Source organism: Ascochyta rabiei, chromosome 14 (assembly GCF_004011695.2).
Source record: "Ascochyta rabiei chromosome 14, complete sequence".
Lineage (NCBI taxonomy): Eukaryota > Fungi > Ascomycota > Dothideomycetes > Pleosporales > Didymellaceae > Ascochyta > Ascochyta rabiei.
In genome coordinates, this window is record NC_082418.1 from 962199 (window position 1) to 987003 (window position 24805).

A 24805-nucleotide genomic window follows, 5' to 3' on the forward strand; every position below is an offset into this window, starting at 1 on the left:
TCGATTTTGGGGCGAACGGGGTATCTTGTCATTCTTCAAGCAACAGTAGAGAGGGAAAAGAAAAATGGTAGCGAATGCGCCAAAACAAAAACATCTACCAGTCCTGGCCTCTCCAGTCAAACTCCCCATCCACGTTTCGCCAGTTGCCTTGCTGGATCGCCTTGTCCCATCCCATCATGACAGCGAGTAGCCGGCATCCGATACTGCTGACGGTGCACACCATGGTATCGGCCTTGCCCAGCACCGCCAGGTCAAGCAGATACGCCCGACCCACGAGTTCCCTGAGCTTCATCGCCTGCTCGGGCACGTTGTCGTTGTCGAGCTTCTGCATGTCGTTTGCGTTGCCCACAGGCTGGCCCAAGCTGAAGAAGACGTCGCGGTAGAAGCCGCCTTCCCAGCCCGTGATCTCGTCGATCCACGGGTTCTTCTTGCCTTGGGCGGCCTCGAGCGCGGCTTTGGTGGCAAGCACGATGCGGTCTTGGGCGCGGATCGAGTTGGGGCCTACTTCTGACGACTCGTAGACGAGCGGGTCGTCCGAGGCAAGGACCATTTTTGACGTGGTATGACGTGTGAGGAGTGTGTTGCCTGCATCTAGGCTGCGCTTCTTGGACTTCTTGCCTGCGCTCTCGACCAGATCAATGTAGATCTCGCGTGCTGTGTCGGTGTAGCGGTCCAGCGGGATGTAGTCTTTCTGGTACTGATACTCCAGAGGGTGCCTGTCACCGTGGCGAACGTGCATACCGATGCTAATGCCGCCCTCCGACTTGATGTCGCCGTACAGTTCCAGGGCGCGGTTAAGAACGTATTTCGCATCATCGGTACGGAGTTTGAAGAGCGCCTCATAACCTGTGCGCAGCAGGCCGAAGATTTTGTGCTGGCGTTGGACGCGCATCTTGGTGGCGTCCTCCCACTCTTCAGTAAAGGCATGGCCGAATGTTGAACGAACTGTCGCTCCAGAGACTACGATGTGTCGGGCGTTATGCGGGCAAGGAACCATATGCGACTTGGGCGGCGGGAGACACCCTGCTGTAGGAGGGTTGATAAAGTATGACAAGTATTTTCCGTAGAGCCTGTCAGTGGTTAGACCCGATGAACACAGGTAGTTCATATGTGGACGTACCATCTGCTGTCGTCGATGAAGAAGGCTCGGTTCTCAGCTTTCGCCAATCCATACGACATCCACAAACGCATCAGAGAGTTTCCGAAGCCCGCGTCTTCTGTCTCCAACACATATGTCAAGGTCTTTTCACAGACCTTGAGTCCAGTAGTCGATAGTCCATCCGCAATCATCTCGTCCTCTACAAATCCCTTGGGCCTCCCGCTCGGCTTCGATGGCGGCAACAGTGCCTGCTCTTCCGCTTCCTGTACATCAATGTAGTACTGATCTTTCTGATAGTAGTTGAGCATGCGCTTCGCAAAGCCAGCTGATGTATGCGCCTCCTGACGCATATCCTTGGACAGCTCCTCAGCCTGGTGGCATATGTCGCGATACTGAGCAGGTCGCAGAGGGAAGTCAAAGTTCGAAGGAATCGACACGGTCCACCTCATCTTGCCCGCGTTGTCTGCCATGGCAACTATAGACGGTTCCTGGGGTAACTGTGTTCCTCCTGCCATTTCCCACTCCTCCCCATCTGTATCATAGCTCGAAGACTGGGCCGAGGCATGCAGTTGGCGGACAATCAGCCACAGCAAGAGGATTACTGCGAATGCTCCGATAAGAACACGCTTAATCAACCGGGTGTGACTTGTTTGTGGTAGCTTCTTCCCATGACGGGGGATCAGAGACGGAAGGCTAGGCGAAGCGGGTGGTGACCGTGAAAGTAACCCGCGGCGGGAAGCTACTGTTGGAGACAAAAAAGCACCTGAAGTCGCGGACTGAATAGGTGGGGTAAGCTGGCTATATGCCGCCGTGGACTGGATAGACAGATTGGGATTCCGTCTAACATGCATCTTGGAGAGCTTCTGGGTTGCTTGGTTCAGCATGTCGAAGGTCAGGATCCAGGATATTCAAATTGCTGATGTCAGGTTCGGCACTCTGGGCTGCTGCAGTGCGATGATGAATGCTGCAGATAGTCACCTGTCCCTGCAGGAGTTGTGTAACGGAAAGAGGGGACGAAGCACCGTCAAGATGCCTTTGGTCAAGGAGTGTAAGAATTGAACAAGGAAAAGAAAAAGCAAGCTTTGGTTGGACTTCAAGAAAGCGTAGAAGTCATTGAAGAGAGACAATGAAGGAGAGAGGGGGAGAGAGTCTATGCCTCAGAAGTAGAATCCCGAGCGCGAGAAGTTTCACGAAATTGAACAGATGAGCAGGATCTCCATCAAGGAGTGTCCCGAGGCTCGACACCGCGAGAGGGATCGTGGCCTGTTCTGGTAGGTGTAATTTGAGGGCACATCCATCAAGGGAAGAACCCCATGATAGACCTAGCGCCAGCGGACACGGCTTGCATAGCTCGCATGTTCAGGAAGGTCGAATATGAAGCGAGAAGCAAGCGAGCACCGTTTGGAGGGGCAGCCTGGTTGTGACGATCTGCAGGTGCATGGTTGGTGTCCGTGTCAGAGTCTGAAACACTCCAGCATGTGCGATGATGGAGCCCTGTCAACGGGTTTCGCCCAATCTGCACAAGCTCCTTGCACATCACGGTCCATCTTCAACACGACATCTCCGAGTAACGAACTCACAGACACCAAACGCTTTCATGCCGCCCGCCACTCTTACCTTCTGTTCTCCTGTCGACGCATCGCTCTGTCGCAGAGAGCCTAAGGGTGCGAAACGGACAATGTGTGTGAGAACCTGAAACACTCCAGTCTGTGTGACGTTGACGAAGTGGAACCAACGGAGCGCTTGGCGGCACCCATGCAGCACTTTAGCAAAGCGTAGCGCCGACCCGACTCGACCGGCTTCAACGGCTGCGAGTACCATGGGTGGCCTGTTTGGCTGCCTGTTTGAACGACGACTTAGGTAAGATGAGAGAAACAAATGAAGCGTGTTCGTTTGACGCTCGATGCAGATGCCAGCCTTCATGGCGCTAGTCGAACGCTTGCCTATCACAACTGAAAGAGCAGGTGTTTTGGGTCTCTACATCCACCCTCGCATCATGCAAATCACTACACGAGTATCTGAAAGTCTCTCATAGGCTGTCTTGGTGCTGAGATTACTTTCGTAAAGTTTGCTCTCAACGTTTACGGATGTGAAGTAGGTCGTATGAGCGGCGTACAAGCATCTGGGAATGAGCCGGTCCTTCTGCGTGGAATGATACGATCGCCACCAAGGAAGACGAGCCTTGAGCGGTTACTCCCAGGACCCTGGGAAAGTGTTACGAGTCCCACGTACCCTTAATCTATACCAGACAGATCTGTACCGGCGCGCGCAGGAAGCAATCAGCTGGGGGCGAATCGCCTTGCTGGGCGGCAGCACGTAGCGGACCGGAGGTGAACGTTTGTCTACGACGCATACCAGATACAAACGTCACTCAGCACTCTCCGGAAAACAGGGCTCAAGATGAATATAAAGGTATGAGTTTTGCTATTATGGTCTCCTAATCAAGACCTTTTGTAGACGAGCATACGGGGTATCAGATCTTCCTCCCTCGGCGCGACAGGCAGAATGCCCTCTCAGCGCCAATGTATAGTATAGTACAGTCCACGTCCGAGCAATATGCGAGGATAATATAAAAAAAGCGGCCATGCGTCGCTTTGTGTACAACGCCTGCGATGCGGGGTACCGGTTCCCCGCCAGCATTCCAATGTCCCAGGTAACGCCAGGGTGTGCCCCAAAAGAATCAGTGTGCAATACCTTCTCTTTCGCCATGCTGGTGCAGGGCTCTGTCTCATCTTCATTACGTGGAATCCGTTACGATCATCATGTCTCTCCTCAGCTCGTGCGGGGTCCCTCAGAGGACGTATCCGCGTAATCACAATCCTCAGTTCGCAGTCTCGTGTCTTGAACGCCCTTGCGTGCCTTCAAGACCGTCGAGCCTCGGTGCCAGACATAAAGCTGGTCCGTCTTGCAGCCCTGTCGACTCTCCCTGTGATCATCTCGTCTAGCATGCGAGTCATTTCCTCGATGTTCTTGCCCGCGCTCGAAGGAACAGGAGGGAAACAGGGAGGAGGAGGGCTGGTGGGTGACGTTGGGCCTTTGGCGTTTAGTACATTAATACTGCTGCCCTCGCTTCGTTGGTAAGAAGAGGTTCGTCGGCTGCCTGGTGAACTGTCACTACCGACGTCGTGTGCGGTATCGTTTCTCTTGCGCGCTGCTGTCAGCGCGGTTATCATCCGCTCCTTATCTTCAAGTTGTGCCCGCAGAGACAGTATCTCGGAATCGCGTTCAGCAATAGTTGCAAGCAGACCGCCATCCTCGCTGCCTCCGTGTCTTGAGCTGATCGACATGGATACACGAGAGTGGCTTGACCTCCGTGCTTGCAGTAGTCGCTTCTCCAAGGTGGCGATGTAGCGATTTCTGTCTGCAAGATCAGCTTGTAGCGCCTGGATCTGGACGCCTTGGCTCGCTAGACCGTCCCCGTTCTCGCCAACCGAATCGTCTTCTTCCGAACCTTCTATGGGCAAAGGGAATGACTGAACCGAAGCTCGCGGCACTTCAAGGGTGGCGTGACTTGCAGAAGATCGTACAGACATGGGTCGGAAGTCACTAACGTGACTAAAGGTAGAAGTGCGCTGGAGGCTCAATGACGAGTATGTTCGACCGTTGTTCACCCCAAGCGACTTGGAGCTCAAGATCAATCGGTTGAGATGCTCAATACGCTCCTTGAGGGCAGTGCGAGCAAGCTGCATTTCCAGCATCTGCTCTTCGTGTCGCTGCTTGTCTTGCTGTTCGCGTGCTCTTTCTTCTTCTTTGTCTCGCCTGAACTCATCCTCCTCTTCATCTCTGGCCTCTCTGTTCTTGCCCTCTTCTAGTTGTTTCTTGAGATCCTGGATTTCAAGGCGATAGCGGTCCAACAGAGCCCGGCTTCCGGCATCACCGCCAGCGCCTAACGAATCGTCCGCTTTCTTTGCATGGCTGACAATGTTGTTCTTGGCTCGAGAAGCGAACTTCAAGGTGTTCAGTGTCTCATTGTTATGGCTGGATGATGCTGCGACGCTGCCACTTGCACCGATCTGGATTGTGCAAAGAATGCTGACCAAGGAATTACCAGACAGGGCGCCCTGCAAAAGACGTGTAAGCTTGCTGTCTCTGTATGGTAAGTGGTTGTCCTTTTTCCCATCTTTTTCCGTCTTGTTGCCCGCCAATCCACCGACAACAGCTCCTAGTGTGAGCAAGCTCTTGTTGATGTGAGATCCCTCGGTCCGTCTTTCCTTGTTGTCTGCTGCCTTTTCCGATCCAGCCAAGTCAATTAAACTGAGTGTTGATACACGAACACCACCGGGCACGATAGCTGATCGTTTGTCGCCGCTCAGACCAGGTCCGGGTGCTCGTTCTCTGCTCTCCACAACAATCTGTACGACAGCGTGACTGCGGGAACTTCGAGAATTGAATTGTGTGCCAGCGACTCTTCGAGCCTGATCACCACGCGAGATGACGCGCAGCAGTTGTGTTGGACTCTGCACGATCTCTTCCTTTAGCGGCGTCGCGTAGACTCCCCGTTTGCTGTCCTCGCGCAGCTTGATTTCGTCCTGTTGACCAGGCTGGCCGCCCATGCCAATAACGGGTCCGGCCAGTAGGTCGTTTATCTTCTCGTTGTAGATTTCGAGGTAGCTGACTCGCAGAAGAAACTCTCGGTGTGGCGTTTCCCGAATGTAGGAGAAGATATCAGTAATCGCTAGTGGAATCACACCAGGATTTGTTGCCGTTCCTTGCATCGAGAACGTCTTTCCTGTCCCGGTCATACCATACGCGAATACTGTTCCGTGGTAACCTTCCATGACTCGCCTGACGAGGCGTTTTGCTGTAGCATCATATACGCGAGCGTTGTTGTCTTGAGTATCAAAGACATTGTCTGAGATGGGGTCAGTAGGCTGAGGACCAATACGACCTTCATAGTATGCGCTCACCATAGATGTAATCTCCACCTCCGTCACGACCGTGGTACGAGACGGTATGACGCTTGCCGTTAACCTCCCAATCTCGGTCCTGCTGGCCGTCTTTCGGTCCTACATCTGGCCGCACTCGCACACTAACAATAACGTTGCCTTTGTTGGTTGGCTCGCCGTCTATCTTGCTACTCCCCCTCCCTCTTGCTTCGTCGTCACCGTCTTCGATGGTGGTTGCGCTCGTTGATCGCGATCCGTGAGGCGAAGTGTTGCGACTCTGTGGTGGAGACGTCAGGCTGAGATGACTGGTATCTATTGCGACCGACTCTGCACTGCCATTACCGTTGAGGAAGCTTGGCGGCGACAACGGTGACTTTGGCAGTAAGCCTCTACCTCCACCTATATTCGATGCTCTGGGTTTCTTCAAACTGCTTTTTCTTGACGGTATCGAGCCTTTGGAGCCTGTCGACAGCCGCTGGTCTACCGAGTCGCCGTTGATCGAAGCACTGGAGGCCAGTGGGCTGCTCGGCGTTCTCCCTACGTGTTTGGGCGGCTGCGGGAATGCACCGATGCTAACGACCTTGCGCAGCGACTTTCCAGTAGGCGGACCACCTGGCGCATGTTCGGCTGCTATGGTGGGCACTGATGGGGATGTGATGTGTTTTGCGTTGCCTGGACGGTAAGGCGAGGTTGAGTACGAGACGGCGCGATTCGAAGGGCTGGAGAGTCCGCTGGGGAGTCCGCTGGAGGGCGTGCGGAGAGCTGCGGGGCTGACGTTTGACGAGCGTTGTTTCGGTACTGGCAGCGAGGGCAGAGGCCCTGTGGGAGGAGCGATGGAGCGACGAGGAAGCGTGTTGCCGGACATGTTGGCAGAGTGGGTGAGTGGGTGGGTGGAGGGCAGCTGGTGTGCTGTCAGGTTGGTCCAGACGTTGCTCCCACGAGTGCGCAGACGGCCCAGACGTGTTCTCTTTCGCTTCTTTTGTTTTCCTTTCTCTCGTCAGGCTTCCTTCACGAGGTCGCACGCATGACAGACGTCACGGGCAGGCGTCGTCGACGAAACTCTGCTTGTCGCCTACAGTTTGCGGGGCGCGCAATCTGGGCAGCGCTGATGCAGCTCGCCCACTGGGGAGCACCTGGGACAGGTGGTGCGGCAGCAAGCGACACGGTGACAAGCGCGTGGTGCAGCTCGAGCGGGTGGTTGAAGCGGGATAGGGTACCGGCGGCTTGGCTATATTGGCATTGGCAGGCGCTGTGCCAGTGCAAGCGAGGCGCTGCTGCTGCTGCTGTTACTGCGAGTGGGCGATAAAGGAACCGCGGGCTGTGCGCGACAGAGGGTCCTACGTCTTTCCTGGGTCGTGGCAGCAAAAGAAGGAGAGTCCGCGGGGAGAAAGGAGCGCGTAGCCAGAGGGTGGTCGGCGGCCCAACAAGCGTGTACACTGTGCAGGGGATACTCGGTTCATGCACAGGCCCCAATGCGCCCGCAAAGCATCGACAGTCCCAACTGATTTGGTGGGGAGACGCAGGAGAGTAGAGGCCAGCTGGTGACCTGGTAATGAACGTGGAGGGAACGGCAAAAGCAAAGACAAAGGCAAAGGCAAGAGCGAAGGCAGGGCTGACCTCGCGCGCGCAGACAGAAAGGGGTTCGCATCGGCGTGCTTCTCATCAGATCGTTGCCGTGGTGGTTAGGTCGTCCCAATGCGGCACAGCGGAATCTCGCCACAGCTTCCCGCCCATCACCCTGCATCCGTCCCTGCTGCTTTAGGCCGACTATACCGCAGTCGCTGCACGGTTCACCACCCTGACGAACGACCTTGCTCACGCTCGTTAGGGGTACGGTCTGACCCTCGTGACTCTCGTCACCGCCGTTGAGCTGGATGCTCAACCAAGTGTGGAGAGCCAATGCACGTGTGCACAATCGTATTCGTTGCCGCGCCGCGTCTGCCACCGGAAATATGAAGCCCTTTCTGCAGAGCGCCTCATGCCGTCACGCTCGATTGGCCACCTGGATTCGAGATAATCTCCGAATCACAAAAGGATTTCGAAGCTGCGTCCTCATTCGCTTTGCCGCCAATCAACACCTGCACTCCGCGGATGCAACGCTATTGCACGTGTTGTTGCCCCCGTACCCTCCCATGCTCCGACACGCTGGTGCCATGGCCAGATGCCATAGGACGAGCTTCGAAAACACAGTAGTCGAGCTCGCTTCCTTTCCGTCTCCAGATGCGTCCCTGTACTAAGACCTGTTGAACACGACTACGGTGCCGTAATCAACATGACTCGAATGTATCGTACCTCATACGCGTTCTTTGGTATACAGACTCTCTGCATGTGCTCAAAAGTGTGGTATAGTGTGGTCCATGCCTATGGGACTGCTCTGCTCCGTACTACGTGTCGGACCCCTCAGAACAAAGGTTCGTCAACACATGTACATCTGTATTGTGAGCAATAGTTGCAGCAATCTCTGCACTGTCCTGGAGTTTTACAAGCATGCAACTGCCGAGCTGTCGTAGTCAACAGCGCATAATGCCAACACCTCCCCATGTGTCAGCGCTCGCTCTCGGTATCCACGGCGCCATCCGAGAAGCACGAAGATCATCGGGCGCTGCTCCGTTGGACAAGAGACAATGAATTCGGTTTTGTGCACAGGCAAGGACCACAACAATAGACTCGGAAATTCTCCGCTCAACGCTTGCTGCTTTGTCGAGTCTATTCGGGCGCTGGTGAAACCTCGCAACGAGCCGTCCGGGAACCTCTGCGGCGGTATCCCACATCATATTTATGCGAGCACGTCCCACCCATGCAGGAACACACAATGCTAAAGTTTGTCCTTTACACGTCTCGGCTCCATAGCATTCTGCTAGAGATGGCCCCATCCGAAAAGACGCTTGCCAACGGTAGTGACAGCCAGGTATTGCGCGCTCCAAAGACTGAGGTCGATCGCCAGTTCGAGAGCTCCACAGAGCGCTAACCGCGATACTCCGGTACCAATGGCTCGCAAGCTTAGGTCGCTAGTGGCGGAAAGCGGTTCGACAAATCGTGGTACAATGCCATTGTGTGTCTGACTAGCGAGGTAGTGAGATGCTACCAGTCGAAGGACAACAAGCTTGAACGGCAGAACGGCAAGTCCAACAAGCTGCGCCTTGACAATGGCGCCTATCATCTGTGAAGGTTCTGTGGAAAGCTGGGTAACGCGATGGTGTGGTCGAGATGCTGGCTGGCGACGTCTAGCCCGCGACGCATCATGGTTGTGTCTCGCAGAGGTTGGTTGGGCGTCAACGACTTCGCTGTGCGAAGAGATGATTCGTGCCGGTAGTCGTACTTCCATCTCCACGATTCCCTCGCGCGAAGTAATCCTAATCCTTGGGTCATTGTCGTCGTGATCAGAGACCGTGGGTGTTGGTGGCGTAGCTGGACGTATCCGATCGTGTGCATCCTCAACAGCTACAGTGGCGACATTTTCGTTGACGCCGTCGGTTGCAGGTCCGTCCGTATGGGAGATGGGAACATGGAGAGGCACTAGGTTTGTGATCTGCGCACTACCAGTCTCTATGTTCTGCACACCACCCAGTATAGACTCTGGCAGCGGTCTTCTTTCCGTCTCGCTCCAGCCAAGCAACATGAGTAGTTTGTGAACAGTGTTCCGTATGAGAGGCTGCGATCTCCGATGCAAGCCCAGTATAGAGGTAGCACGATCTTTACTGATGGCGTCTGGACTCTCTATATCTGCATTGTCGGGTCGAATGATGAAAGTTTCCACAGCTTCGAAGATTGCAGAGTATATCCAGCGCTCATAGAAGTGCTCCGCAATGATCAGTACCATGGGAGATGTCAAAATCGTCCTCACAGCACCCATGGCGGAGTCCGATACATTGTGGTGGATTGAGAGTGGCGTGAGAGGTGACCACGGTGAAAGAGGGATGAAGGATTTCCAGTAGGGCAGCAAGGGTCGTGCTGGAATCAGTCCTAGCCTTTGCAAATTCGCGTGGTAAGAGAAAGGATAGAAAACGACTTCGAGGGCTAAGCGGAACCTGTTGCCAGTCAGTCCTGCCGGGTTGAATACTCAAACGTACCGACCCAAATGTCAACACGCCCCTCGAACGTCGTATGAAGCGACGCGTCTTAGCGCTCGCGCGCGTGGCTTGTACCAAGCGTTCGATGGGCTGGTAGACGTATGCACAGTAGACGAGAGTTTGGATGCCAATTGTGGAGACCAATCGAGAAGTGAAGCCAGTGTACGCGATGGAGTTACCCGAAGCGGCGCGCTCGGAGGCCACGATCTGAACGTACGGAATCGCAACTGGGATTCGGAAGGTTAGTATGCGATCTCTGATGGTACCGATCCACCAGGTACACAAATTTTCGACGACAGTCGATGCTAGTGCGAGTGTATTGCCCGCTGTCTCTTCAGACTCGAGCTCTTCGAGCCGCTCCCCGTAGGAGCCAGGAAGCGCCTCGGACGGAGACCTTCGCCTCTCCACCACACCCACAGAAGCTAGCACATCATTCTGAGCATCTCTGAGTTTCTTGCCGTATGTATGAGAGCGCGGGTTGATGGGATTGCCGCGCTCGTCGTACAGTTGAATGTAGTTGTTGGCAGTGGCTTCACGATATCGCCGAGGCAGAGGCTCGTCGGGCTGAGAGGCACCAATCTGTATGTACTCCTCTGACTCTGTGACTTGTTCAGCAGGCTCAAAGGCCGATCGCCCCTGCGGTTCCTGTTAGTCACGTGGGGGCTGGAGCATGGCGAAGCTCTTGCGTTGCAACGCTCAGAGAAGCGGATTGACGCACGAAAGCAATCTTAGCCAGGTAGGCTTGCCGGCCCATAGTCAAGAGCCTCAGAAGCGCTGCTCATTGACGACCAACGAACACGTTGCGGATGAGAGAGTGGATGAGAAGACGAGTAACGAGTCGTGGTCCCTGGCGCCAGTCTCGCTAGACGTCAGATCACCGACCTGCCCTGCTGCCCGGCTTATCGATAAGGAGAAACTTGAACTTTTCTTACTTCCTGGCGTCTTGAAGCAGCACCCTCGGCTCGAAGCAACGCAGCGCATCGACATGGCGCAAAGAACAACCGTCAGGACGACCTACGAGGTCGAGCGCACGTTGCAGCCAATCTACTCTGGCGGAAGCATTGCGCTTAGTGAAGATGGGCGCATCTTGGCCGCATGTCTCGGCGAGGAGGCACTGCTCACACATCTTTCGACCGGGAAGGAGTTGGGCAGGGCTGAGGGCGACGGCGAGGCCATTACATCGCTGGCTCGTGAGTTCTCATCTGTGAGAGATTGGCTTGCAGTGGCTAAACGTAATAGTAACACCCTCCGCCTCGCACCTCATTGTATGCTCGCGCTCGCTGTCGATGCGCATCTATGCTCTGCAACCCTCGGAAACGGACGACGAAACCATACAAATCGAGCTCCTTCGATCGCTGAAGCCGCATGCGGGCTCTGTAGTGACGCTAGCCGTGGACAGCACGGGCACCCTCGTGGCAACCGGCGGTGCAGATGGCGTCGTCAAGATCTGGGATATCCGCGCAGGCTACACGACACATACCTTCCACGGCCATGGCGGCGTTGTGTCTGCGCTCCACTTCTTCCAGGTCGAGGTGACGGCAAAAGACGACACTGCAGACAGCAGCAAGAAGAGGAAACGGAGCAAATCCCAGCAGAGATCGGACGAAGCCCAAGGCGAAGTCACGCTGGAGTACCGACTGGCTTCCGGTGCCGAGGATGGCAAGATCCGTGTTTGGGATCTACACAAGAAGAAGAGCATCGCTGTGCTGGACTCGCACGTATCCGTTGTGCGTACGCTGCAGTACTCGTCGCAAGAGAAGGTGCTGGTATCAGGAAGCAGAGACAAGACGCTGATACTATGGGCTTCGGCGAAATGGAAGCAACAACGCACCATTGCTGCCTTGGAAGGCGTTGAGAGCGCAGGCTTCCTCGCGAACGGACAAATCATATACTCGGGTGGAGAACATGGCAATGTTCGATTGTGGTCCACAGCAGCTGGCCAGGAGCTGACAGAAGAGCAAGAGCCAGGAAACGAGACGGATGAGATTGTCAACATACTCCACTACGCCTCCCTTCCCTACCTGATCTCGGTCCACGCTGAGCAGGTCTTGAACTTCCATTCGCTGAAATCAATCGAGCTACCTTTCGTCGAAGAAACCATCGAGCCACTCTCCATATTCCGGCGCGTATCGGGTACACACGACGAAGTGATTGACATCGCCTACGTCGGACGGGACAGGTCGCTCCTAGCCCTGAACACAAACTCCGAGGACATTCGTATAGTCACTTTGAAAGAAGATGCAGCTGAGGGGAGATATTTCGGTGCAGATGTGGGCGTGCTAGAAGGGCATGAAGACATTGTCATTTGTCTGGATGTAGATTGGTCAGGGCATTGGCTAGTCACAGGTGCCAAAGACAACACTGCGCGACTATGGCGACTGGACCCGGAGAACAACTCCTTCGAGTGCGCCGCTATTCTCACCGGTCACGCCGAGTCTCTTGGTGCAATCGCTCTTCCCCACACAGTGCCCCAAGAGTCCTCGGCCGCGTTCACAGACCCACTGTCTCACCCACCAGCGTACATTGTCACAGGTTCCCAGGATCGAACAGTGAAGCGATGGGACATCACCAAGGATACAAAGAAGCTACGTGCAAAGTACACACGGAAGGCCCACGACAAAGACATCAACGCTATCGATGTCGATCCTTCTGGCACCCTCTTCGCATCAGCATCACAGGACAGGACAGTCAAGATCTATTCGGCAGCGGAAGGTGAAGCCGTCGGTGTCCTTCGAGGGCATCGCCGTGGCGTCTGGACAGTCAAGTTCGCACCAAAAACGTCACAGGTTCCGAACTCTGGCAACAAGGGCCTGATAGCCACAGGAAGTGGAGATAAGACTGTCAAGATTTGGAGCCTATCAGACTACTCCTGCTTACTGACACTTGAAGGCCACTCTAACAGTGTGCTCAAGCTCGCATGGCTACCCTATCGACCCGTCGACGCGCGCGACAAGCGTGGCCCGCAGGTAGCATCCGCCGCTGGTGACGGTCTTGTCAGGATCTGGGACTCTGCTTCAGGTGAATCCATGTCTACACTCGACAACCACGAAGACCGCGTCTGGGCTCTCGTCGCACACCCCGAAACAGGCGCCTTGGTGTCTGGTGGCGGAGACAGCATCATCACTTTCTGGAAAGACACAACCACCTCAACACTGGAAGCCGCCACAACAGCCGAAACAGAGCGTGTAGAGCTCGACCAGAAGTTGCAGAACTACACATATTCAGGCAACTACCGTGAAGCCATCACCCTGGCGCTACAGATGGATCAGCCAGGCCGCTTGTTCGCTCTCTTCAAGAGCGTTGCCGAGACAGAACAACCAGACGAGGGGAGCCTGTCTGGTCTCAACGCCGTCGACGATGTCCTAGGAAACCTCGCGGACGAACAACTCTACAAACTCCTCCTTCGCCTGCGCGACTGGAACACAAACGTCCGAACCGCACCCGTAGCTCAAAAGATGCTCTGGACAGTCGTCAAGTCGTATCCTGCCTCGAGATTGGCCAGCCTGAGACCAAAAGGCAAGGTCGGAGCCAAGGGCAGCCTGAAGGATGTTCTCGATGCGATACGCGCGTACTCGGAGAGGCACTACAAGAGGGTCGAGGAGTTGGTGGACGAGAGCTATCTCTTGGACTTTACGCTCAGGGAGATGGACGAGGTGGGCGATGTGAAGGCCATCACGAATGGTACGTCACGGCTGGAATTGGACCGTGATGTGGTCATGGCGGAATAAGTCATGGCCTAGCTGAAAACCAATATACCCCGTTTTACATCTACATCTATGTCCACGTATGTTATCTTCCTCGCGCCTCGTACGCCGTTCTAATACAGGCAATCCACGCGCACATGGTCGTGGAAAGAAGGCGATTACCGTGAGTTTGACGTATATTCAGGTGGTGACGCTACTCCCCTAATCGGTGGACAGTAAGCCTGTCCAAGACAGTGTCGAGACCCAACGATAGCCGCTCGACTGCCCCCTCCAGGATTCCGTTCGTGCAACACCTAAGAGGTGCCGCTGCTGCGCTCAGATCTCAAACATCTTGGTGGTGCTGACATTGATTCTACACAACGAAGTCAGCCATCTGTGTTCGACAGCAGGAATCCACAATCTGTACTCACCTGCTCCACGCCTTGCCTTTGAACAGGCACTCCAAGAACCTAGCAGGCCAATACACATGGTACAGCACGAAGAACGGCCACGGGTCCGCAACGGTCAGCGTACCGTCTTTCCAGTTCGAGAAGTGGTACCAAAACGTCGAAAGGCCGTCGAGGAACTGGCTCCACGAGCCTGCACCGAACATGGCGTCCAGGAACGGCAGGATCAGGAAGCTGACCAGATCATGTCCGAACCAGTAGTAGCTGCTCGTCGGGGTCCGTGGGAAGACGGGTTTCTCCTGCTCGCCAGAGTCTTTGCGGTAGTCCAGCGCGGAGAGGTATGCGTCGGCCATTTCGGGGGTCTTCTCGAAGAGCACAACGGCCGTGTGGGCGCGTGGGTTGCATTCAATGGGATACAGTTTCACGTTATCCTCGTCTTCGACTAGGAAGTCAAAACTGAGGTGTCCGCTGAAAGTTTTGCCGCCGTCAGCTACTACACGCTCGGTGAATGCGAGCATCTCCTGGTTGAGTTTCGAGTATGCTGGCAGGGGCTCATAATGCATGAGTAGCTCCAGAGATGGACAGCTGCAAAAGGCCTTGACTTTTCCACGAATTACGAGAGCGTGCGTGCAGTATTCGTTGCCCTTGATGAACTGCTGGAGCTGGAAGGGGTTGGAGGCTGAAATGTTGAGGCTGTGAATATACTTCTTGGTCTGCGAAGGCGAGTCGAAGGGCAGGAGAGTCATCATTGCGTTGCGAGCGTGGTCATCTACGCCGATGGGTTTCATGATGAACTTCTTGTTGCCATCTTCGCTGTTGCCGACATTGCGAAGAAGCATGCTCAGCGCCTCCCCAGGAGATATGATCCGGTGCGATTCGGGAATCGACAAATCGAGAGATTGAATGTAGTCGATGAACTTGTCTTTCTCGTGGAATTTTTCGACAACATCTTCGTAAAATTGAATCGCCTCGAATCGCCTTCCCGCGTCCTTTGCCTGCTTCTGCGCAAGTCGAACCACCTGGCCGTCTTCGACTGCCGCAATTACCGATGAGCAGCTAATCCAGAGGTCGACCTTCTCGTTACGGATAACCGACAGGATGGAATCGATGTACGGCTCCGCATTGTCGCCGTTGGGTGTGTCCAATCGGTAATACTTTGCTATTGCGCTGGAGAAACGGCCTGGAGAGAGGGGAGAAATGTCTGCGCCAATGACACCGTGTTGCGTGTTCTGTGATAGAACTCGCGCAATTGAGAGGCCCTTGGTCATTGAGATCCCCGTCACGAGGATGGTCTTGCGCTGTGTTACAGCCGTGCTTCTTTCTTCTGCTTGCAGTACTTTGTCGCGACCATTAATCCGCTGCACGATGATACTGAACAGTACGAGAACCGCCGAGACGGGCAGGCAGAGTACGCTCAGCGCGACAAGCGACACATTCTTCCAAACGTGAGAGTAGTAGAACGGCTCTAAGCCTTTCTGCTTTTCACCCTCTGCGCCCATTGCCGTTGTTGAGGTGTTGCTACAAGCCTTTCTTTTCGCGAGGTAGCTAGCTTTCCTTAGTCGTTGCAAACAAACCTCGTCAAAAGGGACAAAAGCCTCGGACTTCATCAGCCCGAAACAAAGTCGCACAACAAAGACTAAGAATCCCTAGCGGCTAGCACGGCTGCTAGAACAGTTGCTACCACGCAAGAGCTTTGCATGCAAGTCGTGTATTCTTGTTTCTCCGAATGCGGACATAATCTCGACGTCATCGTTATACGTCGACTCGTATGCGGACCCTGGTAAGTGCTGATTCCCGCAGTTCTTGCATGCTGCAGGGTTCCAGCGGATCAAGGTCCAGGCGCCTGCAATTACAGAGAGATTTTGTTTGGTAATACGATGTGCATGGTGGGGTGATTTAATTGTTTGGGTGGGGTGTTGGATCGCCAAAGGTCAATTGTAACACCGACAACAAGATCAGCATTGGTAGTTTGGCGAAGGTGCAGAAGGAGTTTGTTGACTGCTCGATGAATCGATAGATTGATTGCAATTAATCTAGTTGCGAAGCTGTTGCTACAGGGACTGTGCATACGTGCTGGAAGCAGCTGAGATTGTCCTGAAAGCTTTGCCTTCCATGTCTATCCGCGGGTTCCTACGTATCTTATAGCACACTTGTACGACCAGAACTCAACGTCAAGTCTGTTCCAATATCCCGTGCCTTTCGAGTTCATTGCTCATTTCTGTTCTCCGGTACAGCGAGTAATCTCGATACCATCCTACGACGAGTCAGTGTGTGATCAAGATGGTTGGACTTGGATGTGAGAACTCACAGGTACACCTGTCGGTTCATAACTGTTCACCAACTTGCTCTCGTAGATGAGAGTCGGCTTTCCAGGGCTTTGATTGAACTTGGCCTCGCCGTACCTCTTCTCGTACATCTTAACGTTGGTCTCCGCAATACCCTCGGTGTTGCTGGAACCACTCTGCTTCGCCTCCTTCACTTTTTCCTCTACAGTGCTCCTGACATACTTGAGGTATGGTGGATTGCCGGGCTTGATCACGTTATCGGCGGCCAATACTGAGCCCTCTGTGATCAGACCCAGTTCTTCGCACAGCTTGAGGTCGGTTGTATAGGCAGGCTTGTAATGGTCCAGGAACATGAGATCGATGTGCTTCAGCTGACCAGATTGGTACAGGCGAGCAATTGATTCATCGCTGGAGCCAACAATGACCTTGACGACGTCGGAGAGACCTGCTAGATCCACCAGAGACATGGTGACTGCAGCGAACGCAGGATCACGCTCCAAGCTGAAGTATCGTTGCCCTCCAGCTTTCCGGACTGCTGCACCAAAGAGCACGCACGAGTAGCCAACGTAGCCACCAAGTTCGACCTTGGTTCGTTCGTCAATTGGGTACTCAAACTCTACCGTTTGACTTACCATTGTCTTGGGCTTGGTTTCCGCGATCAGATCTGTCACTATGCGGCCCTTGTCCTCTCCGACGTTCATGAGGTACTTCTTCGTTCGCCCATACTCGTCAATGGCTGCGAGAACGTTTTCGGGTGAACCCCGGATCTTCTCAATGTTAGGATGGGAGTAAACGAAGTGTAGAAGCTCAATTTCGCGACCATCGTCAAAAAAGGCACCCTCCTCCTCCTGCGCTGCGTATGCTTTACTCTGATCGAAGCTGCCCATTGTTGTTTGTTGTGCTGATCGTGAGCGGTGCCGAGTAGTGGTAGACCTGGGAGCTCGACGCGTCCACAAGGCGCCCAGCATACCCCTCAACAGAATGCCCCGCAACGCGTAACTTAGTGCGGGGCATCAGATCAACGATGACGGCGGTACTGCATCGTTCGCGCTGCAGACGGGTCCACTCGTGGGGCCTGGTGCAAGCCAGGCACTTCTCTCGGGAACGAACAGCCAGACAAGCAGCATGGTGTCGTCAGTCGTTAGGCAATCATCTTAGCAACTATGCTCCAGCCATGCTCATTCGTTCCCTAGTCCTGCAAGTAATGTTGCATGTCACTGCAAGTCACAAGTGCAATGCACCGTTTTCGCCATGGAGCGCGTGTCAATTGGCTCCTTCAGCCCAGTTCCGGCGAGCCTGTCGCAGACATGTGAATACGCGACAAAACGCGACATTGGCGCGGCGTTGCGTGGAGCACGCAATTGGTGCATTTTCGCATTCCCAAAAAGTCTTGACGTTGAGAAACACGTTCCTGATCCAAACGGTTCTAGGCATGTTCAATGTATCCACGTTAGCGGGTACTTGCTCCACAGAACATGACATGACTAAATGCGCTTGCCTGCTATGGCGATATCCCTCAAAGATCCAGGATCATCCAAACTCTATCTACCCGACACGGGAGCTAAGATCGCAAGATCTCACTAGACGTCATGTTGACTCTCGAGCCTGGAGTTGAGGGATCGAAGATCAAAGTAACGCTTGCTGTGGCTCAGCTGCAAGCCAATTCGCTGGCATACGGTCTTACATTCTATTGTTGAGCTGTCCCTGTTTCTTGACATGTCCAAAACGGGATAGTGGCACGGCGATGGAGTGATTCTGCTGGGTGCCCCGCGACGCAGTCAAACCGAATGTATCTCCACACCGGGATGTACTCCGTGCGCAGCACTAGATTGGTTAGTGCACGTACTACGCTCTTTTGGTTCCTGCGCCGCAAACAATTACGATTACACTGCTTTCTCCAAGCCATGTGGAAATCTCGGTTTACTGTGAGGATTCGTGATTTCCCTGTGTGTCGGGACCGGATTGTGCCGCTGGCAGTTCGTTGGCCACCAAGTCATTTCATCATGTTCAGCCAGTAACAGTTTAGTTCTCCATGTATAGTCGTACCGTATCCACAGAACAAGGCATACGCAGACCCTCGGCATAGCTGGCGAAAGATTCTGCGAATGGTTGACATTTCTGTGAAGCGTTGCCGGCATGTGTGAGCCAATTGAATGACGGCGTGTCCCCAGCCTGCTGTGCCTGGTCAGAGACGACATCGGCCTGGAAACAGTTTATATAGCACCCAGGACCCCGCACATTGGCTCAGCAGACACTCAACGTATCTCTCTCTTACATTTCCATATTTCCATCATGTCAGACCTTAAAGCTACTGTCGCCGAGACTAAGAACGGCTTCCACGTCGAGGGTTATGAGAAGATCGAATATGACTTCACCTTCATGGATGGCGTCTTCAACCCCGCCAACCCTCAGCTTGCCAACTGCTACGAGCGATGGGGCCGCTGCCTTGCCATTATGGACCTGAACATTTACAATGTCTATGGCAAGGACATGCAGGCATACTTTGACCACTACAACATGCCCTTGACCATCCACAAGACCATGATTGGCGAGAAGGCCAAGTCGATTGAGACCTTCTTGAGCATCGTCGACTCTATGACCGACTTTGGTATCATCCGCAAGGAGCCCGTCCTTGTTGTTGTAGGTTCAAGCCTATCATCGCTCCCATAATATTGCTGACATTAGCCAGGGTGGTGGTCTGGTGACCGATGTTGCTGGGTAAAATTATCTCTAAGGCACTCTGGCCTAAAAGCGTTGCCACGACAGAACTAACTCGAAAATCGTAGATTCTCGTGCGCAGCATACCGCAGGAATACCAACTTCATCCGTATCCCCACCACAGTCATTGGTCTCATCGACGCCAGTGTCAGTATTAAGGTTGCCGTCAACTACGGCAACTACAAGAACAGGCTCGGTGCATACCACGCCCCAATCCACACCTTCTTGGACTTCTCGTTCTTGAAGACCCTGCCTGAGGCACAAGTCCGAAACGGCTTTGCTGAGTTGATCAAGATCTCGACATGTGCTCACAAGCCTACATTCGATCTTCTTGACAAGTACTGCGAGAAGCTGATCACTTCTCGCTTTGGTCGCGAGGGTGATGATCAGGAGGTCCGTCAGGCTGCTGACACCATCAACCGTGCTGGAATCCATGAGATGTTGAAGCTGGAGACACCCAACCTTCATGAAATCGGCCTTGACCGTGTCATTGCCTACGGCCACACATGGAGTCCTCTTCACGAGGTATGTTACTTGTAATCTGAGACCGGATAGCACTGACGTTTATCAGCTCTCCCCCCCTACTCCCCTTCGTCACGGACACGCCATCTCCATCGACATGGCTTACTCAGCGACCTTGGCCAACCAGCGTGGTCTTCTCTCGGATGAGGAGCACCGCAGGCTGCTAAACCTTTTCAGCCGTGCCGGTCTGTCCATGGACCACGAGCTATTCGATGAGGACATGCTCGACAAGGCTACACAGGCCATCCTCAAGACCCGTGACGGTCTTCTTCGCGCTGCTGTTCCTAACCCCATTGGTACCTGTGTCTTCTTGAACGACGTCTCCGCCGAGGAGATGAACAAGGCTCTGCGAAAGCACAAGGAACTAATGAAGGAGTACCCCCGCAACGGAGAGGGTCTTGAGGCCTATGTCGATGCTTCCGACACAGGGTACACACAGAACGATGTACCCATCGAGGATGCATTGCAGAAGAACCAGGTTGCCGAGAAGCTAAGCAATGGTAAGGCTGACGGGCTGCCTAACGGCAAGCAGCAGGCCAACAACGGCATTCCTGCCGGTCTGCAGGGTATTGCCAACGGCTACTCCAATGGTTACAAGAACTAAGTGGGGTTGTCGTCGAGAAGGAGAAAGAATGAGGAAAGCTCAGGAAAAGCACTTCATTTGGCGGCAGCTTGGATAACACCAGGAGTTTAGACCGCGTTGCATCTGCAACTTATACCTCCTTAATACCAACTATTTCATTTCGCACACTTGATATTCCAGCTGCATTACAAGTGATAAAACGATAACTGTGCTACAGTTTCGGAGGTTGGGATTATTCAACTGCGTACCTCTATTTGTTGCGATGTTGGTCCACCACATGTCTCAGCCTCAGTGTTCGGAACCATCCATGCTCACCTGAGTCGTAACAACACACACATGGCATGGCGATATCGCAGCGCCCCACGGTCCGACAAAAAGCCATTTAAGCAGCTACATTGACGCGCGTAGCATGCTCATCTCGTTCAGATGTTCGACGAATGTATTCGCAAGCATACGTCAGATGAAAAGCTGTCCAGCCATTTCTGGCTTCACACATGCACTGCACGTTCATTGGTGCACAGGCGTGCTGAGTACAAAGATATGTGCTCCCTAAAATCGACACCGACATCCCATCGCCATCACTGAAGACGACCCAACGAGAAACCAGTTTCCTAACAGGAGAGTTGTTCGCGGGGCCCACGCCACCGTAGTGACTGGCAACCAAAAGCAGTAGATGATGCTAATGGTCGTGGCTGGGCCCCTGAGCTTTTTTGATGAGGAAACAGAAACGGGTGTGGGCGCTGTGAAGGTTTTATACCAGCGGCGACGGAGCAATCGGATTGCCGACGCGCTAACCGTCCTCGTCTAGAGGTCTTCTCGAACTTCTGCGACAAACCAACACACACCGTCATCAAGTGACCAGCTATCCGCACGGTTTAATCGGTTCATCAGCTACCGCTCTCATGGGCACGCAATATACAGTTGCAATTGTAAACTATTCCGTATCCAGTGCGGTGGTGCTATAGCACGCTGGAAATAAGATCCGCTCTTTCCTCTTTGATCCTCCTATCGTGCGTGGAGTGTGAAGTCTACACGTCGCAACCTTGTGCAACTGTTCTGGTGATTCAGGTAATTAGTAGCATCACAAGCACACGCGACCGCTGTCCCAAAAATCAGGAATTTGACACGGTTCAACCGTCGTTAGCGTGATCTGCAGTAATCGACGTCAGCGACATCTTCCGTAAACATACATTTTGCCCAGTCTCTTGTTCGCACCTTCACAGCACTAACACAATGGCTTCAAAGACGGCTGCGCAGGCAATTAACCCGGCCGATGCCGAAGATCTCAATACGCCACTCAAGAGCGTGCTCAACTTTCGTGATGTTGGCGAGTTTATAAACAGAGCCACGGGAACAAAGTAATTTAACCTACATCTGCAGTTGGCAAGACTGATCAGTCGTAGGCGTTTGAAGACAAGATTACTGTATCGAGGTGCTCGACCAGGCAAGTAGCTCGCTCGAGGTCATACGCGTGCGTCTACTGATCCCAGCAGACGAAGCAACAGTTCGGGATAGGGAAAGACTTGTGAAGGAGTATGGAGTCAAGAGCATTATCGACCTTCGAACAAAGTATGCATGCCACCTGTTTCCGGAGATGCGCAAGCTCACAAAAACAGAACCGAACACATCGAACAAGCCCAGAAGCGAGACGCCAAGATCAAGGCGTCAGCTGCAATTCCTCAATCCAACGACGATGTTGCCGGGCCGCTGAAGATGCCCGAGGTCACGTACCACGAGATCAACTTCAACGGCTCCGCCTTCTCGCGCATGCTTATCTCCAAGCTCACCTGGATGGAGTTCTTTCGACTAGCTGGACTTATGATTTTCGGACATCGTCTCAATGCGATCAAGATCCTCTCGCCCCATATGGAGGCAATGGGCCTCGTGGGTCTGGCAAAGAGCTCAATAGACGTATGCACCAAGGAAGTCAAACAGGTCTTTGATGTGTTTGCAGACGACAGGAATTGGCCTGTACTGGTCCACTGCACGCAAGGCAAAGACCGAACGGGCTTGATTGTAATGCTTCTCCTGTGGTTGGCCCAGATCGACGATGAGGTTATCGAGGAGGATTATCTGCTATCAGAGCCCGAGCTTGCACCAGAGAAGGAGTCGCGAATGAAGGAAATCGGCGCGATTGGCCTATCTGAGCAGTTCGCCGTGTGCCCGCCAGGCCTGGCCAAGGAGGTCCATTCGCACATCCAGGAGAAGTATGGCGGTGTTGAGAAGTACCTAGTGGAGAAGGTTGGGGTTAGCAAGGAGACGCTAAGGAACGTAAGGAGGAGGATGCTGGCAGCTGATTCGTAGAGAGCGTCGGTGTATCACCAAGACTCAACTTTTGAGCCTGGTCGCTGTTGAACAGATACCATATTGCAGCATCGACGGTCGCACAATACTACCGAGTGCAACACAGCTCCTCAAGAGATGCGTGACTCAAGACTAGCCGCTTAATTGACAGTTCTGTCGTCTCTGTCGTGCTTCTTATCTTGGGTGTTGGCGTTTCAGGTGTAAAGCTAGGACTCGAAGCTCCCGGTTCGCTTAGTGGACTCACCGCCAGCTTGGCGCATGCAGCTGTCTTCTGAAAACACCACATCTACTCTTCATCTTGCAAAATTCACCAGTGTTGGGCAAGATGAGCGGCAAAACCTCTGAGGAGACTTTCGAGTTCATCGAAACGCCTGCGGCGTCTTCGACCGTCTCGGAGTTCGATTGCGGGGTCAAGACCACTTCGGTACGTAGTATCTCAACATTTGGGCGCGCACTCGGCGAGCCATTGAGCGCTCAAGTGAGGAGCAATTGAGCTAACATTCAATGTGTACAGTACCCCACGATTGCCAATGCTCCTCTCCCCGCCGAGGGCTCCGGCCGCGAGTCGTTCTCGAATTACTTCCTCATCTCGCTGCTTGTCGGTGTCCCCGCCTACTTCACATGGAACCTGGGCGGAGGCTTCAAGACTTGGGTCTTCCTTGCCCTTCTCTTGGCCCTGCCTATTCTCGGTCCCTTTTGGTGGCTGACCTCTGAGTTTGCGCCCCGCAAGAACGAGAAGGCCAGGCTGCCTGGCAAGAACATCGAGCACTACCTGAAGTTCAAGAAGGAGGAGGATCGCGACGCCTACTATGGCAAGAAGAAGATCCCGATCGAGACTTTCCAAGAGAAGTACTTTGATGGCGAGATTGAGCTCAACGGCGATATGCTCGAGATCCTCGAATGGCGCCACGACTGGTCCAAGCCCCGCTTCACTCTCGGTCTGATCAAGCACTTCCTCTTCGGCATGATTCCTGAAATGATTGTTCACTCCAAGTCTCAGGGTATGTACTTCCCCCTTGCAAACAGCTATTGCGCTGGATACGGCTAACATCATATCAGACGAAGAGCAGGTCCGAGACCACTACGACCGCGGTGACGACTTCTACGGCTGGTTCCTCGGCCCACGCATGATCTACACTTCCGGTATCATCTCTGACATCAACAAGGAAGAGTCCCTTGAGCAGCTTCAGGACAACAAGATGGCTATCGTTTGCGAGAAGATCGGCGTCAAGAAGGGCGAGAAGATGCTCGACATTGGCTGCGGATGGGGCACTCTCTCCAAGTTCGCCTCCGTCAACTACGGTGCCCACGTCACTGGTATCACACTCGGTCGCAACCAGACTGCCTGGGGCAACAGCGGTCTCAAGAAGGCTGGTGTCCAAGAAGACCAGTCCAGGATTCTCTGCATGGATTACCGCGAGATCCCCGTGCCCTCTGGTGGTTACGACAAGATCACTTGTCTCGAGATGGCTGAGCACGTCGGTGTTCGTCACTTGAGTGGCTTCTTCCGTCAGGTTTACGACATGCTCGAGGATGACGGTGTCTTCTTCCTGCAGATCGCTGGTCTCCGCAAGGCATGGCAATTTGAGGACTTCACCTGGGGTCTTTTCATGAACAAATACGTCTTCCCTGGTGCTGACGCTTCTACTCCGCTTGGCTTCGTTATTGACACTCTCGAGGGTGCTGGTTTCGAGGTCAAGATGGTCGACACAATTGGTGTCCACTACTCGGCTACCCTATGGAGGTGGTACCGTAACTGGCTTGGCAACAAGGACAAGGTCAATGCCAAGTACGGCGCCCGCTGGTACCGCATCTGGGAATACTTCCTTGCCTACTCCACGATCGCGTCTCGCCAGGGTTCCGCCACTTGCTTCCAGATCACCTGCGTCAAGAACCTCAACGCTGTTCACCGCATCGATGGTATCAACACTCAGTTCTCTCTGGCTGGTGCTCTCGAGTCAAGCAAGGCTAAGAGCGCCAACCTCCTCCCCAAGAATGTCTAGATACTTGCTCGGTGTGCTGCTTCGGCACAATGCAAACAGTATCGTCGATTCGATGGAGAATATGCTCGGGGTGGATTTGAGCGATATGTAGACAAGAATATGGATGGAGCCTCATTCGATATATCAATATTGGCCTGGTAATGAGCATGACTCTAAGACGACACGGAACAAATACTGTCATGATATAACGCTTATAACAATGAAATTTTCTGTGACGTTCAATATTTGCCTTATCTCGTTTCATC

At 53.7% G+C, this 24805-nt stretch overlaps 9 protein-coding genes across 9 annotated transcripts, besides 3 other annotated features; 4 read left to right on the forward strand and 5 right to left on the reverse strand.

The window, feature by feature from the left end:
- Nucleotides 1–94: 94 nt before the first annotated feature.
- EKO05_0008271 (uncharacterized protein) lies at nt 95–1983 on the reverse strand (the record flags this gene model as incomplete). The annotated part of the gene is made up of 2 exons (XM_038941478.1): nt 95–1070; nt 1121–1983. The coding sequence occupies 2 exons, from the start codon at nt 1981–1983 to the stop codon at nt 95–97; spliced, it is 1839 nt and encodes a 612-aa protein (XP_038796724.1).
- Nucleotides 1984–3960: 1977 nt separating this feature from the next.
- EKO05_0008272 (Kinesin-like protein kip2) lies at nt 3961–6850 on the reverse strand (the record flags this gene model as incomplete). Its single annotated transcript, XM_038941206.1, has 2 exons — nt 3961–5951; nt 6007–6850. 2 exons carry the CDS (start codon nt 6848–6850, stop codon nt 3961–3963), a joined length of 2835 nt encoding a protein of 944 aa, XP_038796725.1.
- A 98-nt stretch (nt 6851–6948) lies between these two features.
- Nucleotides 6949–6978: a tandem repeat.
- A 277-nt stretch (nt 6979–7255) lies between these two features.
- Nucleotides 7256–7278: a tandem repeat.
- Nucleotides 7279–7547: 269 nt separating this feature from the next.
- Nucleotides 7548–7594: a tandem repeat.
- A 1248-nt stretch (nt 7595–8842) lies between these two features.
- On the reverse strand, nt 8843–10809 carry EKO05_0008273 (uncharacterized protein; the record flags this gene model as incomplete). Its single annotated transcript, XM_038941469.1, has 3 exons — nt 8843–10013; nt 10060–10691; nt 10774–10809. The coding sequence occupies 3 exons, from the start codon at nt 10807–10809 to the stop codon at nt 8843–8845; spliced, it is 1839 nt and encodes a 612-aa protein (XP_038796726.1).
- A 231-nt stretch (nt 10810–11040) lies between these two features.
- Nucleotides 11041–13783, forward strand: EKO05_0008274 (U3 small nucleolar RNA-associated protein 13; the record flags this gene model as incomplete). The annotated part of the gene is made up of 2 exons (XM_038941198.1): nt 11041–11245; nt 11295–13783. The coding sequence occupies 2 exons, from the start codon at nt 11041–11043 to the stop codon at nt 13781–13783; spliced, it is 2694 nt and encodes an 897-aa protein (XP_038796727.1).
- Nucleotides 13784–14074: 291 nt separating this feature from the next.
- Nucleotides 14075–15644, reverse strand: EKO05_0008275 (uncharacterized protein; the record flags this gene model as incomplete). The annotated part of the gene is made up of 2 exons (XM_038941215.1): nt 14075–14111; nt 14170–15644. 2 exons carry the CDS (start codon nt 15642–15644, stop codon nt 14075–14077), a joined length of 1512 nt encoding a protein of 503 aa, XP_038796728.1.
- Nucleotides 15645–16357: 713 nt separating this feature from the next.
- On the reverse strand, nt 16358–17317 carry EKO05_0008276 (Catechol O-methyltransferase; the record flags this gene model as incomplete). The annotated part of the gene is made up of 3 exons (XM_059637257.1): nt 16358–16399; nt 16454–17014; nt 17063–17317. The coding sequence occupies 3 exons, from the start codon at nt 17315–17317 to the stop codon at nt 16358–16360; spliced, it is 858 nt and encodes a 285-aa protein (XP_059493240.1).
- Nucleotides 17318–18722: 1405 nt separating this feature from the next.
- Nucleotides 18723–20274, forward strand: EKO05_0008277 (3-dehydroquinate synthase; the record flags this gene model as incomplete). The annotated part of the gene is made up of 4 exons (XM_038941432.1): nt 18723–19070; nt 19120–19148; nt 19217–19673; nt 19720–20274. The coding sequence occupies 4 exons, from the start codon at nt 18723–18725 to the stop codon at nt 20272–20274; spliced, it is 1389 nt and encodes a 462-aa protein (XP_038796730.1).
- A 1212-nt stretch (nt 20275–21486) lies between these two features.
- Nucleotides 21487–22557, forward strand: EKO05_0008278 (Protein-tyrosine-phosphatase; the record flags this gene model as incomplete). The annotated part of the gene is made up of 4 exons (XM_059637258.1): nt 21487–21611; nt 21657–21697; nt 21747–21822; nt 21870–22557. 4 exons carry the CDS (start codon nt 21487–21489, stop codon nt 22555–22557), a joined length of 930 nt encoding a protein of 309 aa, XP_059493241.1.
- A 325-nt stretch (nt 22558–22882) lies between these two features.
- EKO05_0008279 (Sphingolipid C(9)-methyltransferase) lies at nt 22883–24560 on the forward strand (the record flags this gene model as incomplete). The annotated part of the gene is made up of 3 exons (XM_059637259.1): nt 22883–22981; nt 23072–23558; nt 23617–24560. 3 exons carry the CDS (start codon nt 22883–22885, stop codon nt 24558–24560), a joined length of 1530 nt encoding a protein of 509 aa, XP_059493242.1.
- Nucleotides 24561–24805: the final 245 nt, after the last annotated feature.